General features: G+C 40.2%; 1 protein-coding gene across 1 annotated transcript; it reads right to left on the bottom strand.

The window, feature by feature from the left end:
- Window positions 1-1,995: 1,995 nt before the first annotated feature.
- On the bottom strand, window positions 1,996-18,907 carry LOC131709003 (zinc finger protein 883-like). Its single transcript, XM_059010600.1, has 4 exons — window positions 18,702-18,907; window positions 14,948-15,458; window positions 13,954-14,349; window positions 1,996-3,947 (listed from the first exon to the last, which is right to left on the bottom strand). Exons 2-4 carry the CDS (start codon window positions 15,426-15,428, stop codon window positions 2,962-2,964), a joined length of 1,863 nt encoding a protein of 620 aa, XP_058866583.1. The 5' UTR covers window positions 15,429-15,458; window positions 18,702-18,907; the 3' UTR covers window positions 1,996-2,961.
- Window positions 18,908-19,661: the final 754 nt, after the last annotated feature.

The following is a 19,661-nucleotide window of genomic DNA, read 5'->3' as shown; positions in this document are numbered from 1 at the left end:
GTAGGTAAAACAAAAATAACTCTAAATATCGATTTTTTTATCGATCGATTTGATATTGTGGGTTCAATTATCGATTTCAGTTTTCGGGTTAACCTGACACCCCTAGTATGTGTGTGTGTGTGTATATATATATATATATATATATATATATATATATATATATATATATATATACACTACCGGTCAAAAGTTTTAGAACACCTCCATATTTCCAGTTTTTACTGAAATTTACGCAGTTTAATGTCTCAATGTACTCTGAAATTAAAGCATAGAACAAATAAACAATTGGAGATAAAAAAGAAATCATGGAATCATTTTGTTCAACAAAATTTAATCTAAATTTTTGACTCATCAAAGTAGCCACCTTTTGCAGATATAACAGCCGAACACACTCATGGCATTCTTTCTACAATGGAAATCAAATATTGTTCGGAAAGTTCTTCCCAACACTGTTGCAGAAGTTCCCACAAATGTGTTGCACTTGTAGGTTGCTTTGCTTTCACCCTTCTGTCCAGTTCATCCCAAACCAGCTCGATGGGGTTTAAGTCTGGAGACTGTGCTGGCCATTCCATGATTTGAAGCCTACCGTCTTGTTCTTTTCTTCTAAGGTAGTTCTGACATAGCCTGGAGGTATGTTTTGGGTCATTACCTTGCTGTAGGATGAACCCCTGACCAACTAGGCGTATACCAGAGGGTATTGCATGGCGCTGCAAAATGCTGTGGTAGCAGTTTTGGTTCAGGGTGCCACTCACTCTGTGCAAGTCGCCGACTCTGGATCCAGCAAAAGAGCCCCAGACCATCACGCTTCCACCTCCATGTTTGACAGTTGGTGCCACACACCGAGGAACCATTTTCTCGCCATTATGAGAGCAATATACTACTTCCTGCAGTACAATACTGTCCAAATAATGCTTAAGAGGGTGTAGTAACACAGTCTGTTCCAACACTGCTTTTATACAGACAGAGGGTTTGTAAGAAATCAACAAAAGTTGACACCTGTAGAAATTGTTAGCATCAACTTTCAAGGCTTAATTTACTTCCATTGCTGCAGAACAGCTGTAAGTTGTTAACCTATTACTTGTTCCCTGAAAAAGGCCTTTTTGTATAACTCTGAAATGTACATTATTTTTCAGTTTTTGGTAACCTAAACTTTTTTTTTTAAACCTCTGGCAGGTAACAGCTTACCTTTGTACCATTTCAGGTTATTCACTGGACTTGAACTGCTTAAATTTCAATAAAACTGGAAAAATGGGGGTGTTCTAAAACTTTTGACCGGTAGTGTATATACACACTGTAATCCCCAGTCATTCTAAATAAATTAAATCAAATTACATTCACTTAAAAATTCAAATTGCATTCATCCATTTTAAGTTAGTTTAACATTCAAATTGACTTTAGTTGTTCAAACGTAAATAGATGATGTAGAACCAGGGGACTGGATTCCCATCAGCCCTTGCGGGACTTGTACAATTTATTTTTTGAATTGTTTGTTGTTTATTGTGTTGTTGTTTTGTGTGTGTGTGCGGTTGCACACGTGTGTTGTGTTTGCTTGTCTCTTGTGTCCCCGGATGCTTTCTTGCACGTGTTCTCCTTGTGTTGTTTGCGGCCAGCCCCGTTCGGACTTCAGTCTGCGGATGTGACGTCACTCCCTTCTCCCTCTGTCTGCTTCTCTGCTGCTGCCTGGTTCCAGCACTTGTAAATGCTGCCATAAGCACAGAAGAAGTGCTGCACTGGCAGCTAATAAAATAACTTACCGATTTCACATTCTGTTTCCTCAGCTCACTTTTTATTGTTAAAATTAATTTAAAAATGTTCAAACAAACAAAAAATTACATCTAACGTCTGTGTATAAGCTGCTGCCTGTTGTTTTCGTGTGTGTGTGTGTGTGTGTGTGTGTGTGCACCGCCCCCTGTGGGCTCGCTGAGCTGTGCGGGTGGTGGAAAGTTATGCAAATCACCTAATCTAGCCTGACCAATGAGCGGTGAGGATAAGCTTATATTAAGAGCAGCCTGCGCTCTGCATGTGGTTGATTTGGCTGGGGACTCAGAGAGTTAAAGAGGAGCTCCCTGTACTGTATTCAAGCTCTAAACATGCTGAAGTGTTGCAATACCCAGGAGCTGTGTGCTAGCTGGAACTAGAGGGGAAGATTAACCAGCATTATAGAAATCAACAGGAATTCTGTGCAGCATTAAAACACACAAATCATGACAAATAAAAATAATAAACACATCTAAAAAATAAAATTTATTGAACATTAGATCATTTAAAAAAATGCATGATTAGTTGTGACTTTTTATTTTCATGTTTTTTTCACTACCTAAAAGGCTCTTTCCCAGCAGTCCTCTATATCCTCTGAATGCAGAGTCTGCCTGGGTGCTGCGTCACATGATGAAGGCTCCAGCACTGACAACGACTCAGAAAGGCAAAGCGACAGAACTCAATTTGATACAACAACCTTTAAAAAGTACATTTTGCTAATTTAAATACAAGTTAGACATAGGTGTTGTTTTAGCGTTGCTTACTATTGTGTTGTATAATTAATCAATTAATTTCACAATTAACACATTTCTCATTTTTAATTCAGAAATCAGTTGTTTCTACTAACTTGGCTTGTGTTTTTCAGACACAGTAAAAGCAGATCAAATGCATGAAAAACACAAGCCCAGTTAGTAGAAACAATTGATTTCTGAATTAAAACTGAGAAATGTGTTAGTTGTAAAATTGGGGCAACCTTGGCCCCCACCTCTTTGATAGTTGTGCCCATTTCCTTGGTGCTGAGCAAGGTTGCCCCAAAGGTTTCATGAAACTTGGCTTGTGTTTTTGATATCTCTACTTTAAATGGCTGGGCACTTTTGATAACTTGGCGATTTTTCACATTTCCAAAGTGTTTTTGTTTCAAATTCATGATGCAAGGTTAACATTTTTTTCTTCATGATAGAACAGTCCCAATTAACATAGTCTTTAAGGTTTCGCTCTTCTGTGAATTCTCTGGTGATTTTGAAAGCCTTGTTTAAGACGGAAGCACTTCCCACAGTCAGAGCAGTGATACGGTTTCTCTCCTGTGTGAATTCGCTGGTGCGAAACAAGGTTGTTTGAATGACTGAAACTCTTCCCAAAGTCAGAGCAGGAATATGGTTTCTCTCCTGTGTGAATTCGCTGGTGTTTTTTCATGTCTCCTGAGTAACTGAAACTCTTCCCACAGTCAGAGCAGCGATACGGTTTCTCTCCTGTGTGAATTCGCTGGTGTGAAACAAGGTGTCCGGACTGACTGAAACTCTTCCCACAGTCAGAGCAGGAATACGGTTTCTCTCCTGTGTGAATTCGCTGGTGTTTTTTCATGTCTCCTGACCTACGGAAACACATCATACAGTGAGTGCAGGAATACGGTTTCTCTCCTGTGTGAATTCGCTGGTGTGAAACAAGGCTGTCTGACCGACTGAAACTCTTCCCACAGTCAGAGCAGGAATACGGTTTTTCTCCTGTGTGAATTTGCTGGTGTGTTTTCATGTCTTTTGACCTAATGAAACACTTCCCACAGTCAGAGCAGTGATACGGTTTCTCTCCTGTGTGAATTCGCTGGTGTGAAACAAGGTTGTATGACTGACTGAAACTCTTCCCACAGTCAGAGCAGCAATACGGTTTTTCTCCTGTGTGAATTTGCTGGTGTGTTTTCATGTCTCTTGACCTAATGAAACTCTTCCCACAGTCAGAGCAGCGATACGGTTTCTCTCCTGTGTGAGTTCGCTGGTGTGAAACAAGGCTGTCTGACCGACTGAAACTCTTCCCACAGTCAGAGCAGGAATACGGTTTCTCTCCTGTGTGAATTCGCTGGTGTTTTTTCATGTTTTGTGACCTACTGAAACTCTTCCCACAGTCAGAGCAGCGATACGGTTTCTCTCCTGTGTGAATTCGCTGGTGTGTTTTAAAATGCTCTAACTGGGTGAAACCTTTCCCACAGTCAGGATATTCTCCAGCGCCCGCCCTCGCTTTAGCTGCTGGACTGGAACCTGGAAAATACGAACAGAAAAGTAAGAGGGACTGCTTGCTGGCTTAGGCAGGGATGGAAATAAGCCCCTCCTTTGCATAGCAGTTTGATCCCTTCCTGGATTTACTAGCAGTTTAATAAGACACACCTGTGCTTGTTAACTATACATTGGGGCTAATCAGGCTCATTTTAAAACCTGGAACAGGTGAATCTGCTATGCAGTAGGAGTATTATTTGCATTCCTGGCTTAGGGCAGGTGGTGGAGTGTATTAAAACATGTGAATTTTAGCTGTGGGGGCTTGCAATAGGTTACAACAGCTTAAAAAAACCAAATAAACAAAGCCTTTACTTTATGTGTAAAAGCAGTCAGTAAAGACTGATGCTGGTGAAACCGAGCCCTGGGATCAAAATCTGCCTTCAAAGACCTCCTGTGACGTTTCAGGTCTATTTCCTCTAACACATGCTACAATTATATCTTTAAATAGCATTATTTTACGCATTTACAGAAATATCCATATACTGTTACACTGAACATTTATAATGATATACAGTACTTTAGTGTTTCTCCCCCTTGGTATAATACCCCCCCCCCCAGCAATGACTACATTATATCTGTATCTGAAGTTCACCAGTAGTGAGTCCTATCTTGAACTGGTTGGAGTGGTACAGCAAAAACAAACAGCTAGTAATCTAGCCTACATGCTCCCTCCCTCCCTCTCAACCACACTGTGGATATCACCCAATCTAGAATGACAATGTCACAGCTACTGGGAGTCACTCACCTGCTAGACTGCATTCTGAATGGGAGCGCCCGTCTTCCTTTCCACCTCCTTGCGTGCTGTTGGGAGAGCCTTCCTCTCCAGCGCCTTGCTCTCTCACACAGATTCTCTCCAGCACCACACTACACTCCCGCAGGCATACAGGCTCCAGCTCAGGGATGTTTGGTTTGAAGTCCTCAGATTCTTCCTTCCCTGGTTCCATGTGGTCAAACTCTACTTCAAGGGGCTCCCATTTAATACGGACAGTTTCCAGCACCTCTTCTTGTTTAACAGGAAGGGGTTCTTCTGTCTGGGGGCTCTCCAGGTCATTGTGCTCAGCTTTAATATCAGAGACCTCTAGCTGACTGCTGTCACATTGCATCTCACAGAGCTCCTGTTTAATGGGGAGGGAAGCCAGCCCAGAGAACTCCACTCTAATGGGGACAAGTTCAAGGAACTCCTCTTTAATCTGGACAGATTCCATCTTCACACTGTCCATGGCAGCACACGGGATTCTGTTTAATAGCTGAAAAACAAATGCATGTATTTATTTAAATACAGGGTTATGAAGGCCATTCAAGGGGCCGACAACATCTGTCCTTAATAGCAGGGGTGGCTTTGCTAATGAAGGGACTTTACAATTTCTTGTAATAACTTCATATTACCAGAGGATTTTATCTGTTGAAATGTTTACATAATGTATCCATTCCATATATTATTTATTGCAGATTTCTTTCAAGCAACATGTTCTAACATTTGTTTCAGATTTCGAACATACCCAGTAGTCTCTGCATATAGGAATACCTCCTAAGAGAACACTTTTTGATATAGACTGACTACACAGGGGAAAGTTGACAGAGATTCATTTTTATTTTTTCACTCTGCTATTTGAAGCTGCATCTGTATTGTGAATGACTAGCGTATCATATCGGAGGCATGGATTAGTGATGAGACATTATCACTTTTACAAGTCAATTTGATTATCGATTATCAGTTACGATTATTCTAATAACATCCTTCTAGGGGCAGAAAGTCACAAAAAGGTTCCTGATTAAATGTTTTTTTTTTATTCTAATTAAACTACAATAAACTTCAGTAACTTTTTCAACAGCACTTTCAAACCTAGAAAACATACAGTATGTTTTATATTGAAGTCACTACTAAAGCAGCATAAGCAATATATAAACCATACCACTTCACAGAAACCACTTTTAAATAAAGAAGAAAAGCACACACAATCTGACAATGCACTCTCATGCTCTCAACTGCCTGAATCTTCTCTTAAAGTCTTTCAAATCTTTTACACCCCAGGGAATTATGCACTGAAAAAAAAAATATTCAAAATGATGCAGTATCTCTGAACAAGTGTGTGCAAAGTAACAAAACTATTGTGCAGTTGTGTTGGGTCCTTCGCTCATACTGGATATGAAAATACTAACATAAGTTAAAAAATAATAAACTAGAAAACAATGGATTTTTTTCTAAATTCCATGATTGATATAAAGGAACACCAGCTCCTTCAGTTTGTCTTCCGAAAGAGAACGCCTCCGATCGGACAGGACAAGATTCCACAGCGAGGTGCTGCGCTCGGCATCGGCTGTATTTACTGCATCGATGTATCTGAAAGCTAATGTTTTCACATGAAGAAGACGGTCAGCTGTCGATGACCAAAACAAGTCAATGTCGAATTTCCCCTGTGGATCGCATCGGGCGTCACCTTCACAGTGTTCAAAGCAAAGCAATGAAAATCTTTTAGTCTCTCGTTTCCTGATATATTTGCAACGTGGGATCTTTGTCGTGGCATTTTCTGGCAAAATCAGTCAATGTTCCCTTTATCCTCAGTGGGTCAACTGCACTGAACTGAAAGCAGCGTAGTAACTGGGGATGATCCCGTGGTTAGTACGCAGCTCCGTACTAAACTAGTGCGCAAGTTAAATACCAATTGCAACGAACTTGGAGGCTGAAGTTAGTCCCCAGCTGCGTACTAAAAAAGGTATCAATTGCACCGAAGCCAAAAATAACTGCTGCTGCCCTCTAGAGGATACAAAGTACGGGACTAACTTAGTTTAACTCTTGCTATGGACTAAGAATTTTAGTATCGTACTAAGTGGAATAGTGGAAGACATGTGAAAGTCCCAGAATGTACTGGCAGTTTATTTTTGCTGAAATAATAATGTGTGCATATAATATGCACACATATACAGTGCCTTGCAAAAGTATTCAGACCCCTGACCAATTCTCTCATATTACTGAATTACAAATGGTACATTGAAATTTCGTTCTGTTTGATATTTTATTTTAAAACACTGAAACTCAAAATCAATTATTGTAAGGTGATATTGGTTTTATGTTGGGAAATATTTTTAAGAAAAATAAAAAACTGAAATATCTTGCTTGCATAAGTATTCAACCCCTGTGCTGTGGAAGCTCCCAGTTTACACCGATGAAAGAAATTGCCCTAACGAGGACACAATTACCTTACCATTGGCTTCCACCTGTGAACCATTAAAGTTGCTGTCACATTTTCTGGATAAAAACCCCACTGTTGAAGGATCATTGGTCAGGCTGGGAATCTGAAGGAAAATGAAGACCAAAGAGCATTCTATAGAAGTTAGAGATAAAGTAATACAAATGCATAGATCAGGGAAAGGGTACAAAATAATATCCAAGTGTTTGGATATCCCAGTGAGCACAGTTGGATCAATAATCAGGAAGTGGAAGCTGCATCACACCACCCAGGCACTGCCAAGAAAAGGCCGTCCCTCAAAACTCAGCGCTCAAACAAGGAGGAGACTTGTGAGAGAAGCCACAGAGAGGCAAGCAATCACTTTGAAGGAGCTACAGAGTTCAGTGGCTGGGAGTGGAGTAATGGTGCACCAGTCAACCATATCAAGAGCTCTGCATAACACTGGTCTGTATGGGAAGGTGGCAAGAAAGAAGCAGTTACTCAAAAAGTACCATCTGAAAGCACGTCTGGAGTTTGCAAGAAAGCATGAGAGTGACCCAGCTGCGATGTGGGAAAAGGTTTTGTGGTCAGATGAGACCAAGATAGAGCTTTTTGGCCAAAACTCAAAGCGCTATGTGTGGCGCAAACCTAACACTGCCCATGCCTCAAGACACACCATCCCTACAGTGAAGTATGGTGGTGGCAGCATCATGCTGTGGGGATGCTTCTCATCAGCAGGGACTGGGCATCTTGTTAAAATTGAAGAAAGAATGGATGGAGCAAAATACAGGGAAACACTGCAAGAGAACCTGCTTCAGTCCGCTAAAAAACTGAAGCTTGGGAGGAAATTCACCTTTCAGCAGGATAATGATCCCAAGCACAAGGCCAAAGCAACATTGGAGTGGCTCAAGAACAAAAAGGTGAATGTCCTACAGTGGCCCAGTCAAGGTCCTGATCTCAATCCCATTGAGAATCTGTGGCACTATTTGAAAATTGCGGTCCACAAGCGTCGTCCAACCAACCTGAACAAGCTGGAGCAAATCTGCCAAGAAGAATGGGCCAAAATCACTCCGACACTGTGTGCAAAGCTGGTACATACTTACCCCAAAAGACTTAAAGCTGTTATTGCAGAGAAAGGTGGCTCTACCAAATATTAATGTGTGGGGGTTGAATACTTATGCAAGCAAGATATTTCAGTTTGTTTTATTTCTCTTAAAAATATTTCCCAATGTCACCTTACAATAATTGATTTTGAGTTTCAATGTTAAAATAAAATATCAAACAGAACGAAATGTCAATGTACCATTTGTAATTCAGTAATATGAAAGAATTGGTCAGGGGTCTGAATACTTTTGCAAGGCACTGTATATATATATATACACACATATATATACACACACACACATATATAAATCTCCCATGTTTGTGGCTCAGATGCCGGGAGCTGTTTAGGGTTATGTTGTCCTGGTTGCTACCTTGCTGGCTATTCAAGCCACAGTGAGCAGCCCCATCGTGTGCCACATAATCAGGGTGCCTCGGACAAACCATTTGAATGTTTTTTTTCTTTTGCACATTTTCAATTAATCTTTTTTTTTTGGTTGTTTTTTTGTCCCTTTTGTATATATGGACATAATTACTTTATTATGAGTCCAATTTGTTCCAAAATAAATATCCATGTCCCTACATGATGAAGTTTCATTGCACAATGCCAGATTTGAGCTGGCCATGTTAAAACATCTTTTACAAACAATAAATGTGTTTTTCCAAAAATCACCTCTCCTTTTTCTGTGGTTTTTGTTATCTGTATTGAGCAGGGTGCGTCTCAAGCTGTTTAATTTATTTTATGGAAGTCTAGTGTGTGTTTGCATTCATTTCATGTATGACATGCACCTGTAACCTTTATAGTTAAAGAGTTATAGCCACAAATCTAACAGTAAAAACATGCGAAAATAACTCGGACCCTATTATTAACCTCCTTGTGCTCCGTGTTTCGGGTGAGACGCTGTTTATGCATAGTTCACACACACCCTATAGTCTCTGTAAGTTGTCTTGGATAAAGGTGTCTGCTAAACTCTCTATATATATATATATATATGAGTCAGTTTTCGCGTCCCTCGTTGATCAGTGTTGTACACACACTATGGTATAGCGGTAGTTCGCCTGCCCCTCAATGTAAATACCCAGCTAACACACTAAGACTCAAACACGTTGTCATTAATATTAAACATAAAAACGTCGGTACCTTATTTTTTATTGATTAAATTGTTATATTTTAAATGGACTCGGTGTTGTTGATGACGTCACGCCTGTTCATTTAACAAACAAAGCGTCACAAACAAATAACCTTCAATTAAAATGAATAATACTGTAACTTACCTTTTAGTCTCGTCCACGCCTTACAAACGGGTATGTAATATCGTTTAACTAAACACACAAATAATAATAATGATAATAATTAACCCGCCTCCTCACGGCTCGGTGTTTATCTCGCGCTGTTTGAGAAACGCCGCGCTCTGTTTGAAGCGTCAGCAGCTCGGAGTTCCCGGATGATGACGCGCACCCGCTCTCTGGGATGGAACCGCACAACAGTCTCGCGTTTTGATTGGTCCATGTCTGTCACATGAATGTGTCGTCACACGCGTGGAAAAGCGTGCAGGCATTTTTAACATTGTGATCAGAGAGAGAGAGAGAGTGATCTGCTTTCCACAACCTTACCATTAAAATATAATGTGGTATTACACTGCACTGATATAACAAACTATGGGTGATTACTTTATATGAATGATCATGTTATGCACGAATGTAAGAATTGGCTTTCTGTGGTGGTGTACTTTTTTCTTTCAAGTAGCATATATCTATAATCGTTTTTGAACATGTGAACATGTACATAACCACACTGTTCAAAACTAACACAACAAGAATGCTTTTTTTTTTTTTATTTAACGCTTGTAATACACACAGTACTGTATCGATGCCTCTGTAATTTCCATTGATAAATCATTACAAAAATAACATCTTAGAGTTTTATTACACTTGATAATCGGTTCTCTTTTCTCTTTTGCAGTTGTAGTTTTTGTTTTGCACTTTGGAAACATGAAAGTAAAAAAAACAGATGAATATAATTGACGTAGACTGTAAACCCGGCACACACACACACAGCTCACAATATTACAGCAGATACCAGGAAAAACCTATTCAGGTAACTGACAGTGTATTCATTATTTACAATCACTCTGCAATATCTCTACTTCAGCCTCCTCCACTCAGAGCCGCAGAGAGCCGTCATGCGCCCCGGGGAATGATGGGTACGTTCAGACATTTTGATCATGGTTTGGTTTTTCATTTGTGTAATTTCTTGTTATATTATGTATACTCTTAATATGCTGCATGGATAGATGCTTCTCTGTGGTTTCTGTGTTTCTACGCTTTGAGATGCGTGCATCTAGGAGCTTTATAAAATAAAGATTGTACCAGCCCCTGGTACTCTCCCGCCTAGACTACTGCAACTCCCTCCTGGCTGGCCTCCCTGCGTCCGCCAACCGTCCGCTCCAGCTCATCCAGAACTCTGCTGCCCGCCTGGTGTTCTCTCTGCCTCGCTTCTCCCACGCTACTCCACTACTCCGCTCGCTCCACTGGCTCCCGATCACCGCTCGCATCCAGTTCAAGACTCTTGTACTAGCCTACAGATGCCTTGACCAGACTGCACCCAGCTACCTCCAGACCCTCATCTCTCCCTACACCCCCACTCGACCTCTCCGCTCCGCCTGCACTAGCAGACTAGCTCTACCTCCGCTACGCTCCCCTGTCTCCAGAGCCCGCTCCTTCTCCACCCTTGCTCCGCAGTGGTGGAATGACCTTCCTACAGATGTCAGGACTGCCCAGTCCCTGACCACATTCCGGCGCCTCCTTAAGACTCACCTCTTCAAACAGCACCTGTAGAAGTCCTCTGTTTGTATCCTGGGACACTATAACCCTTCATGTAAATGTGCTTTATTCTGCTCTTATCTGCCCCCTATTTTACTGCATTTAATCCTGTACTTCAGAATACTGTAATCTGCCAAGTGTTTAACCTGTAGTATTTTGTACTTAATCATATCCTGATGTAACTATCACTATTTAATCATATCCTGATGTAACTATCACTATTATCTGCTGTATTATTGAATTGTGGTTTGTCACACTTGAACAAAAGTTATTGTATTTCTTGCTCTTATTGTATTACTTGTATTGTAACACTTGAAATGTATTTGCTTACGATTGTAAGTCGCCCTGGATAAGGGCGTCTGCTAAGAAATAAATAATAATAATAATAATAATAATAATAATAATATGTCTTAACTATTAATATCCAGGAATATAACTAGCAAACCTCTGATTATTAACAAAACGCTTCACTGCCACACATACTTTTACAGCTTGTTTTCTGTGTACATAATTTAATAAGAAGTTAATAACAGCACCTGTTTATTTTGAGCGAATAAAAGACATGTGGATGACTGCAAAGTGGAAGCCTGAACTGAAGGCAAATTAGTGCTATTTGATTCGCTGGCTGCTCTGAAAAAGCAACCTAAATGTAATGTTGAATTTCATTGGCTGGCTGTGATGTAATGCTTTGTCATTGGCCACTGAGGTGTCAGACCATGGGAAGAGCGTTTTTATTCCCCCAGATGATTGTACATTTGAAAACAATGGAGAGAGACAGAGAAAACAGACAGAAAGGGAAAAAAACTTTATTAAACAAAGTCTGAATATCATTTTCATTCCAGAATGTAATAAATGAATGTTGTTTCTTTTTTTGTTTGTTTATCGTTGCGGTTGTTTCTAAACCCTGGTTTTCTTTCCATTCTTGGCACGATAAAGGAGTTTTGTCGATTTGAAGCCTAATTGGTGCTGTTGGTCCTGCAGGGGCTTGCGTGCTGGGGTGCCTGCACCTCAAAAAAGGAATTAGGCCTCAAATATGTTGGCAATGTTTGTGTAAATCTTTAAAAAATATTCAGAGCTTGAGAAAGTTCCTGCAGCATTGTATCACACATCAGGTTTTGTAAACAAATGTAAATTTAATGTCCGAGGACAAAATTACTCCTTGCTGATTGGTTGTTTTAAGATATTTTTTTTTCCAAAATACTAAAACATCCTTGTTGAACTCAGAGAGGCAGAGCACTGGAACTCAATCTCCAGCACTGAGAAGGACTCCGAGAGGCAGAGCACTGGAACTCAATCTCCAGCGCTGAGAACGACTCAGAGAGGCAGAGCGCTAGAACTCAATCTCCAGCACTGAGAACGACTCAGAGAGGCAGAGCACTGGAACTCAATCTCCAGCACTGAGAAGGACTCAGAGAGGCAGAGCGCTAGAACTCAATCTCCAGCACTGAGAAGGACTCCGAGAGGCTGAGCGCTAGAACTCAATCTCCAGCGCTGAGAACGACTCATAGAGGCAGAGCGCTAGAACTCAATCTCCAGCACTGAGAAGGACTCAGAGAGGCAGAGCGCTAGAACTCAATCTCCAGCACTGAGAAGGACTCAGAGAGGCAGAGCGCTAGAACTCAATCTCCTACACTGAGAACGACTCAGAGAGGCAGAGCGCTAGAACTCAATCTCCTACACTGAGAACGACTCAGAGAGGCAGAGCGCTAGAACTCAATCTCCAGCACTGAGAAGGACTCAGAGAGGCAGAGCGCTAGAACTCAATCTCCAGCGCTGAGAACGACTCAGAGAGGCAGAGCGCTAGAACTCAATCTCCAGCACTGAGAAGGACTCAGAGAGGCAGAGCGCTGGAACTCAATCTCCAGCACTGAGAACGACTCAGAGAGGCAGAGCGCTAGAACTCAATCTCCAGCACTGAGAAGGACTCAGAGAGGCAGAGCGCTAGAACTCAATCTCCAGCACTGAGAAGGACTCAGAGAGGCAGAGCGCTAGAATTCAATCTCCAGCACTGAGAAGGACTCAGAGAGGCAGAGCGCTGGAACTCAATCTTAAATGCACATTCAGTTGGAAGATTATTTTTCTTTAAAAAAAAAAAATAATAATAATTCTCAGAGAGACCTTACATTGCATTACATAATATTTGGGCTTCTGGTTTTCGTCTGACTTTTCGTCCCTCCTTTATAAATTAATTTCACAATTAACACATTTCTCAGTTTTAATTCAGAAACCAATTGTTTCATGCATTTGATCTGCTTTTACTGTGTCTGAAAAACACAAGCCAAGTTAGTAGAAACACTTGGTTTCTGAATTAAAACTGAGAAATGTGTTAGTTGTGAAATTGGGGCAACCTTGGCCCCCACCTCTTTGATAGTTGTGCCTGTTTGCTTGGTGCTGGCCAAGGTTGCCCCAATTGTTTCTTCCAAGTTAACTTGTGTTTTTGATACAAGTTAGAAGAAACAACTGGGGCAACCTTGGACCTCATCGGTTTTACAGTTGTGCCTGTTTGTTTTCTGCTGAGCAAGGTTGCCCCAAAGGTTTCATGAAGCTTGTCTTGTCTTTTTGATATCTCTACTTTAAATGGCTGGGTACTTTTGAGAACTTTTTTCACATTTCCAAAGTGTTTTTGTTTCAAATTCATAATGCAAGGTTAACAGTTTTTTCTTCATGATAGAACAGTCCCAATTAACATAGTCTTTAAGGTTTCTCTCTTCTGTGAATTCGCTGGTGTTTTTGAAGGCCTTGTTTAAAACAGAAACTCTTCCCACAGTCAGAGCAGCGATACGGTTTCTCTCCTGTGTGAATTAGCTGGTGATTCTGAAGGCCTTGTTTAAGACGGAAACTCTTCCCACAGTCAAAGCAGTGGTACTGTTTCTCTCCTGTGTGAATTCGCTGGTGTATTCTCAGGTTTCCTGAATAACTGAAACTCTTCCCACAGTCAGAGCAGCGATACGGTTTCTCTCCTGTGTGAATTCGCTGGTGTTTTTTCATGTCTCCTGACTGACTGAAACTCTTCCCACAGTCAGAGCAGCGATACGGTTTCTCTCCTGTGTGAATTCGCTGGTGTGTTTTAAGGTTGCCTAACAGACTGAAACTCTTCCCACAGTCAGAGCAGGAATACGGTTTCTCTCCTGTGTCAGTTCGCTGGTGTATTTTAAAATGCTCTAACTGGGTGAAACCTTTCCCACAGTCAGGATATTCTCCACCGCCCGCCCTCGCTTTAGCTGCTGGACTGGAACCTGGAAAATATGAACAGGAAAGAAAGTAAGAGGGACTGCTTGTAGGCTTAGGTAGGGATGGAAATAAGCTCTCCTTTGCACAGCAGTTTGATCCCTTCCTGGTTTTACTAGCAGTTTAATAAGACACACCTGTGCTTGTTACCTTCTACATTGGGGCTAATCAGGCTCATTTTAAAACCTGGAATAGGTGAATCCGCTATTTATATTAATATTATATTAATATGCAAAGACCTCCTGTAATGTTTCAGGTCTATTTCCTCTAACACATGCTACAATTATATCTTTAATTAGCATTACTTTACACATTTACAAAAATATCCATATACTGTTACACTGAACATTTATAATGATATATACAGTACTTTAGTGTTTCTAATCCTTGGTATAATTCCCCCCACTCCCAGAGCAATGACTACATTATATCTGTATCTGAAGTTCACCAGTATTGAGTCCTATCTTGAACTGGTTGGAGTGGTACAACAAAAAACAAACAGCTAGTAATGTAACCTACATGCTCCCTCCCTCCCTCCCTCTCAACCACACTGTGGATATCACGCAATCTAGAATGACAATGTCACAGATACTGGGAGTCACTCACCTGCTAGACTGCATTCTGAATGGGAGCGCCCGTCTTCCTTTCCACCTCCTTGCATGCTGTTGGGAGAGCCTTCCTCTCCAGCGCCTTGCTCTCTCACGCAGATTCTCTCCAGCACCACGCTACACTCCTGCAGGCGTACAGGCTCCACGTTAGGGATGTTTGGTTTGAAGTCCTCAGATTCTTCCTTCACTGGTTCCATGTGGTCAAACTCTACTTCAGGGGGCTCCCATTTAATACGGACAGTTTCCAGCACCTCTTCTTGTTTAACAGGAAGGGGTTCTTCTGTCTGGGGGATCTCCAATTCATTGTGCTCAGCTTTAATGTCAGAGACCTCTGGCTGACTGCTGTCACATTGCATCTCACAGAGCTCCTGTTTAATGGGGAGGGAAGCCAGCCCAGAGAACTCCACTCTAATGGGGACAAGTTCAAGTTCAGGAAACTCCTCTTTAATCTGGACAGATTCCATCTTCACACTGTCCATGGCAGCACACGGGATTCTGTTTAGTAGCGGCTGAAAAACAAATGCATGTATTTATTTAAATACAGGGTTATGAAGGCCATTCAAGGGGCCGACAACATCTGTCTTTAATAGCAAGGGTGGCTTTGCTAATGAAGGGACATACAATTTTTTGTAATAACTTCATAATACCAGAGGATTTTATCTGTTGAAATGTTTACATAATGTATCCATTCCATATATTATTTATTGCAGATTTCTTTCGAGCAACATGTTCTAACATTTGTTTCAGATTTGGAACATACCCAGTAGTCTCTGCATGTAGGAATACCTCCTAAGAGAACACTTTTTGATATAGACTGACTACACAGGGGAAAGTTGACAGAGATTCATTTTTATTTTTTCACTCTGCGATTTGAAGCTGCATCTGTATTGTGAATGACTAGCGTATCATATCGGAGGCATGGATTAGTGATGAGACATTATCACTTTTACAAGTCAATTTGATTATCGATTATCAGTTACGATTATTCTAATAACATCCTTCTAGAGGCAGAAAGTCACAAAAAGGTTTCTGATTATTATTTTTTTATTCTAATTAAACTACAATAAACTTCAATAACTTTTTCAACAGCACTTTCAAACCTAGAAAACATACAGTATGCATTATATTGAAGTGACTACTGGGGATGATCCCGTGGTTAGTACGCAACTGCGTACTAAAAATGGTCTCAATTGCACCGAAGCCAAAAATAACTGCTGCTGTCCTCTAGAGGACACTAAGTATGGGACTAACTTAGTTTAACTCTTGCTATGGACTAAGAATTTTAATATCATACTAAGAGGAATAGTGGAAGACATGTGAAAGTCCCAGAATGTACTGGCAGTTTATTTTTGCTGAAATAATAATGTGTGCATATAATACACACATATATATATATATATATATATATATATGCCATCACTATATTTGAAGCATCTGCTGCCTGTACGGATATTGTAATAGTAACATAAAATTTCACTATGACTACAATACTGTTAACTACTAATAATGAAGGAAGATGTCGGCAGCATTACAGTCATGCATGTAGAGCCTGTAGGATGCGATAGTAGGTTTTTTGGGGGGGGCGGGGGGGCAGCAAGTCTTTTCATTCCCTTTAAGTTGAGGGGACTCGGCACTGGTGGTTCTTAGGGGTGAGCAGAGATATTGAGGAGTAGGGACACAGTGGGTAGAATGTGATTTAAGTGTTATTTTATGTAGTAGGACCTGGGGGCACATTGAAAAATAAAATAATCAGTGCTCTTCTCAGGGTGTTTTTAGAAGTGATTATCTAGGATACGTCTTCGGAATACCACCCCTTCCCTGTTTTGTACTACCTGTGGTCCAATGACAACGGTGTCGAAACAGCCCGTGTGTGTTGAGTGTCAACATTAAACCAGCTTGGTTTATTTCATGGCATTGCACTTGGTTGAGTATTTTATAGGAAGTCCGTGTGCCCTGATATGGAGTACTTTACCATGCATATATATGTTAAATAAAAAATAAAAAATTATTACGTGCAGACATATAAATATATGTTAGAGAAGACTTAATATTTATGTGTAACTGTCGGCCTATTTGTAACATTGTAAAAATGATTATTAGCTCATAATATCGTAAAATACACACATTACTGTTACAAATATTTCAAATGTGCTGATTCAGAGCCACCCCGCCTTGCGCCGTGTCTGGCTCCCTGTAAAAGGATGAAGCGGTTCTGATAATGAATGAATGAAAGAATGATTCAGAGCCCCCTTCAGATCCTGTTTGGGAACAACAACAATGCTTGATCCTCAGTACCGTACTAAATCTGGGGATCAGCTAGTCTCCAACTTTGATCCGCTTGTTTTTTCGATGCAATTGGTACTAACTTAGTCCGCAGCTGGGGATGATCCCGAGATAGTACCGTACTAGCTAGTACACAACTTTGTACGCAGCTCCGTACTAACTCTGCAAGTTCGTTGCAATTGGCCCTATATTACGATCCTGTGTGTTATGGTAATTGTTTATGTATTAAGTTTTAAAATGTTTAGTAAAACAGCATGACCTCCAGTTTTTGTTAAATTGATAAACTGTCAGTAATGAAATACAAATCGAGATGTAAGAGTCTGTGCGATGTATTTAAACACCCAAAATCAATATAAATGAAATGGCAACATCGAAGGCACAAGGACCTATTTTCACACACATACTATATATATATATATATATATATATATGACAAGATTGGCAGAGGGTGAGGCTCAGAAACAGTTTAAAAGTTCAAAAATAAAGTTTTTATTTAAACAAAATACACCAAATAAACAGACACGAGGACCAAAACAAAAAGATTTCAAACACAAACAATCAACACAAAACAAAACTTACAACACAAACATGGCTTCCAGGCTGGGCATTGCCTTCACTGGTTTCAAAAACTAACAAAACAGCACACACAGAAAAACGCTTCTTCTCCTTCCAGAACTCTCCCCCTGCTGGCAGGCTGAGGCCTCCATCCCTGCTCTGCCACAATATATACAATAATACACACACCAATATATATAATTATATATATATATACACACACACACACACACACATACATATATATATACATACAGTGCCTTGCAAAAGTATTCAGGCCCCTGACCAATTCTCTCATATTACTGAATTACAAATGGTACATTGAAATTTCTTTCTGTTTGATATTTTATTTTAAAACACTGAAACTCAAAATCAATTATTGTAAGGTGACATCGGTTTTATGTTGGGAAATATTTAAGAAAAATAAAGTAAATAGAAAAATAAATAGTTATAGCCACAAATCTAACAACAGTAAGAAAACATGTGAAAATAACACGGACCCTATTATTAACCTCCTTGTGCTCCGTGTTTCGGGTGAGACGCTGTTTATGCATAGTTCACACACACCCTATAGTCTCTGTAAGTTGTCTTGGATAAAGGTGTCTGCTAAACTCTCTATATATATATATATATGAGTCAGTTTTCGCGTCCCTCGTTGATCAGTGTTGTACACACACTATGGTATAGCGGTAGTTCGCCTGCCCCTCAATGTAAATACCCAGCTAACACACTAAGACTCAAACACGTTGTCATTAATATTAAACATAAAAACGTCGGTACCTTATTTTTTATTGATTAAATTGTTATATTTTAAATGGACTCGGTGTTGTTGATGACGTCACGCCTGTTCATTTAACAAACAAAGCGTCACAAACAAATAACCTTCAATTAAAATGAATAATACTGTAACTTACCTTTTAGTCTCGTCCACGCCTTACAAACGGGTATGTAATATCGTTTAACTAAACACACAAATATAAAATCCTCCGCAGGGCTCCGTGTTTACCTCCTGCTGTGTGTTTGAAACGCCAGCAGCGCCGCGTTCCCGGATGCAGTTTGTGCGCATGCTCCGAGGCGGAGGCTCTTCTTCTGGTTAATCTATAGGACGCATCCCATCTATTATATTAGATGATGAGCGCCCTCCATCTGTACTCCTTTGTGTGTCTTTGTTTCACTTTATTTTTCTGTCATCTTTATTTATTATAACTTCCCTTCTTTTCCTGTTTCCTTTATATATTTCGTCAGTATCCTTTCTCTATTCAGTCTCCCGTCCTCTTTCCCTAGCAAGTTCTTTATATTGACTTCCTATACCTCCATTTCTCTCAGCCTCCTCTCCACATTCCTTCTCTGCTCCTCATATTTCTCACATTTTAATAAATAATGTTCTACTGTTTCAGCTACTTTACATTTTTCACACTTTCCATCTTCATGTTTCTCCAGTCTTAAAAGATGTTTATTTAAAGAACTCTGCCCAATCCTTAACCTACCCAACGCTCTTTCCTCTTTCCTTCACAACTCTTTATTCACCTCTTTCTGGATATTATGATAAAACCTTCCTTTTATGCTTTTAAGCTGAGTCTCAGCTGCTCCATTGAGCTCCATAGAGGCACAGCGTCCATTCAAAACTAACACAAGAAAGAGTTCACATCCTTTTTATATTTAACGGTTGTAATACATACAGTACTGTATCGATGCCTCTGTAATTTCCATTGATAAATCATTACAAAAATAACATCTTAGAGTTTTATTACACTTGATAATCGGTTCCCTTTTCTCTTTTGCAGTTGTAGTTTTTGTTTTGCACTTTGGAAACATGAACGAAAAACACAGGTGAATATAATTGAAGTAGACTGTAAACCCGACACACACACACA

Source organism: Acipenser ruthenus, chromosome 41, assembly GCF_902713425.1.
Source record: "Acipenser ruthenus chromosome 41, fAciRut3.2 maternal haplotype, whole genome shotgun sequence".
Taxonomy (NCBI): Eukaryota; Metazoa; Chordata; class Actinopteri; order Acipenseriformes; family Acipenseridae; genus Acipenser; species Acipenser ruthenus.
The sequence above is the reverse complement of the archived record's forward strand: the minus strand, read 5'-3'. Positions and strand labels throughout refer to the sequence as shown.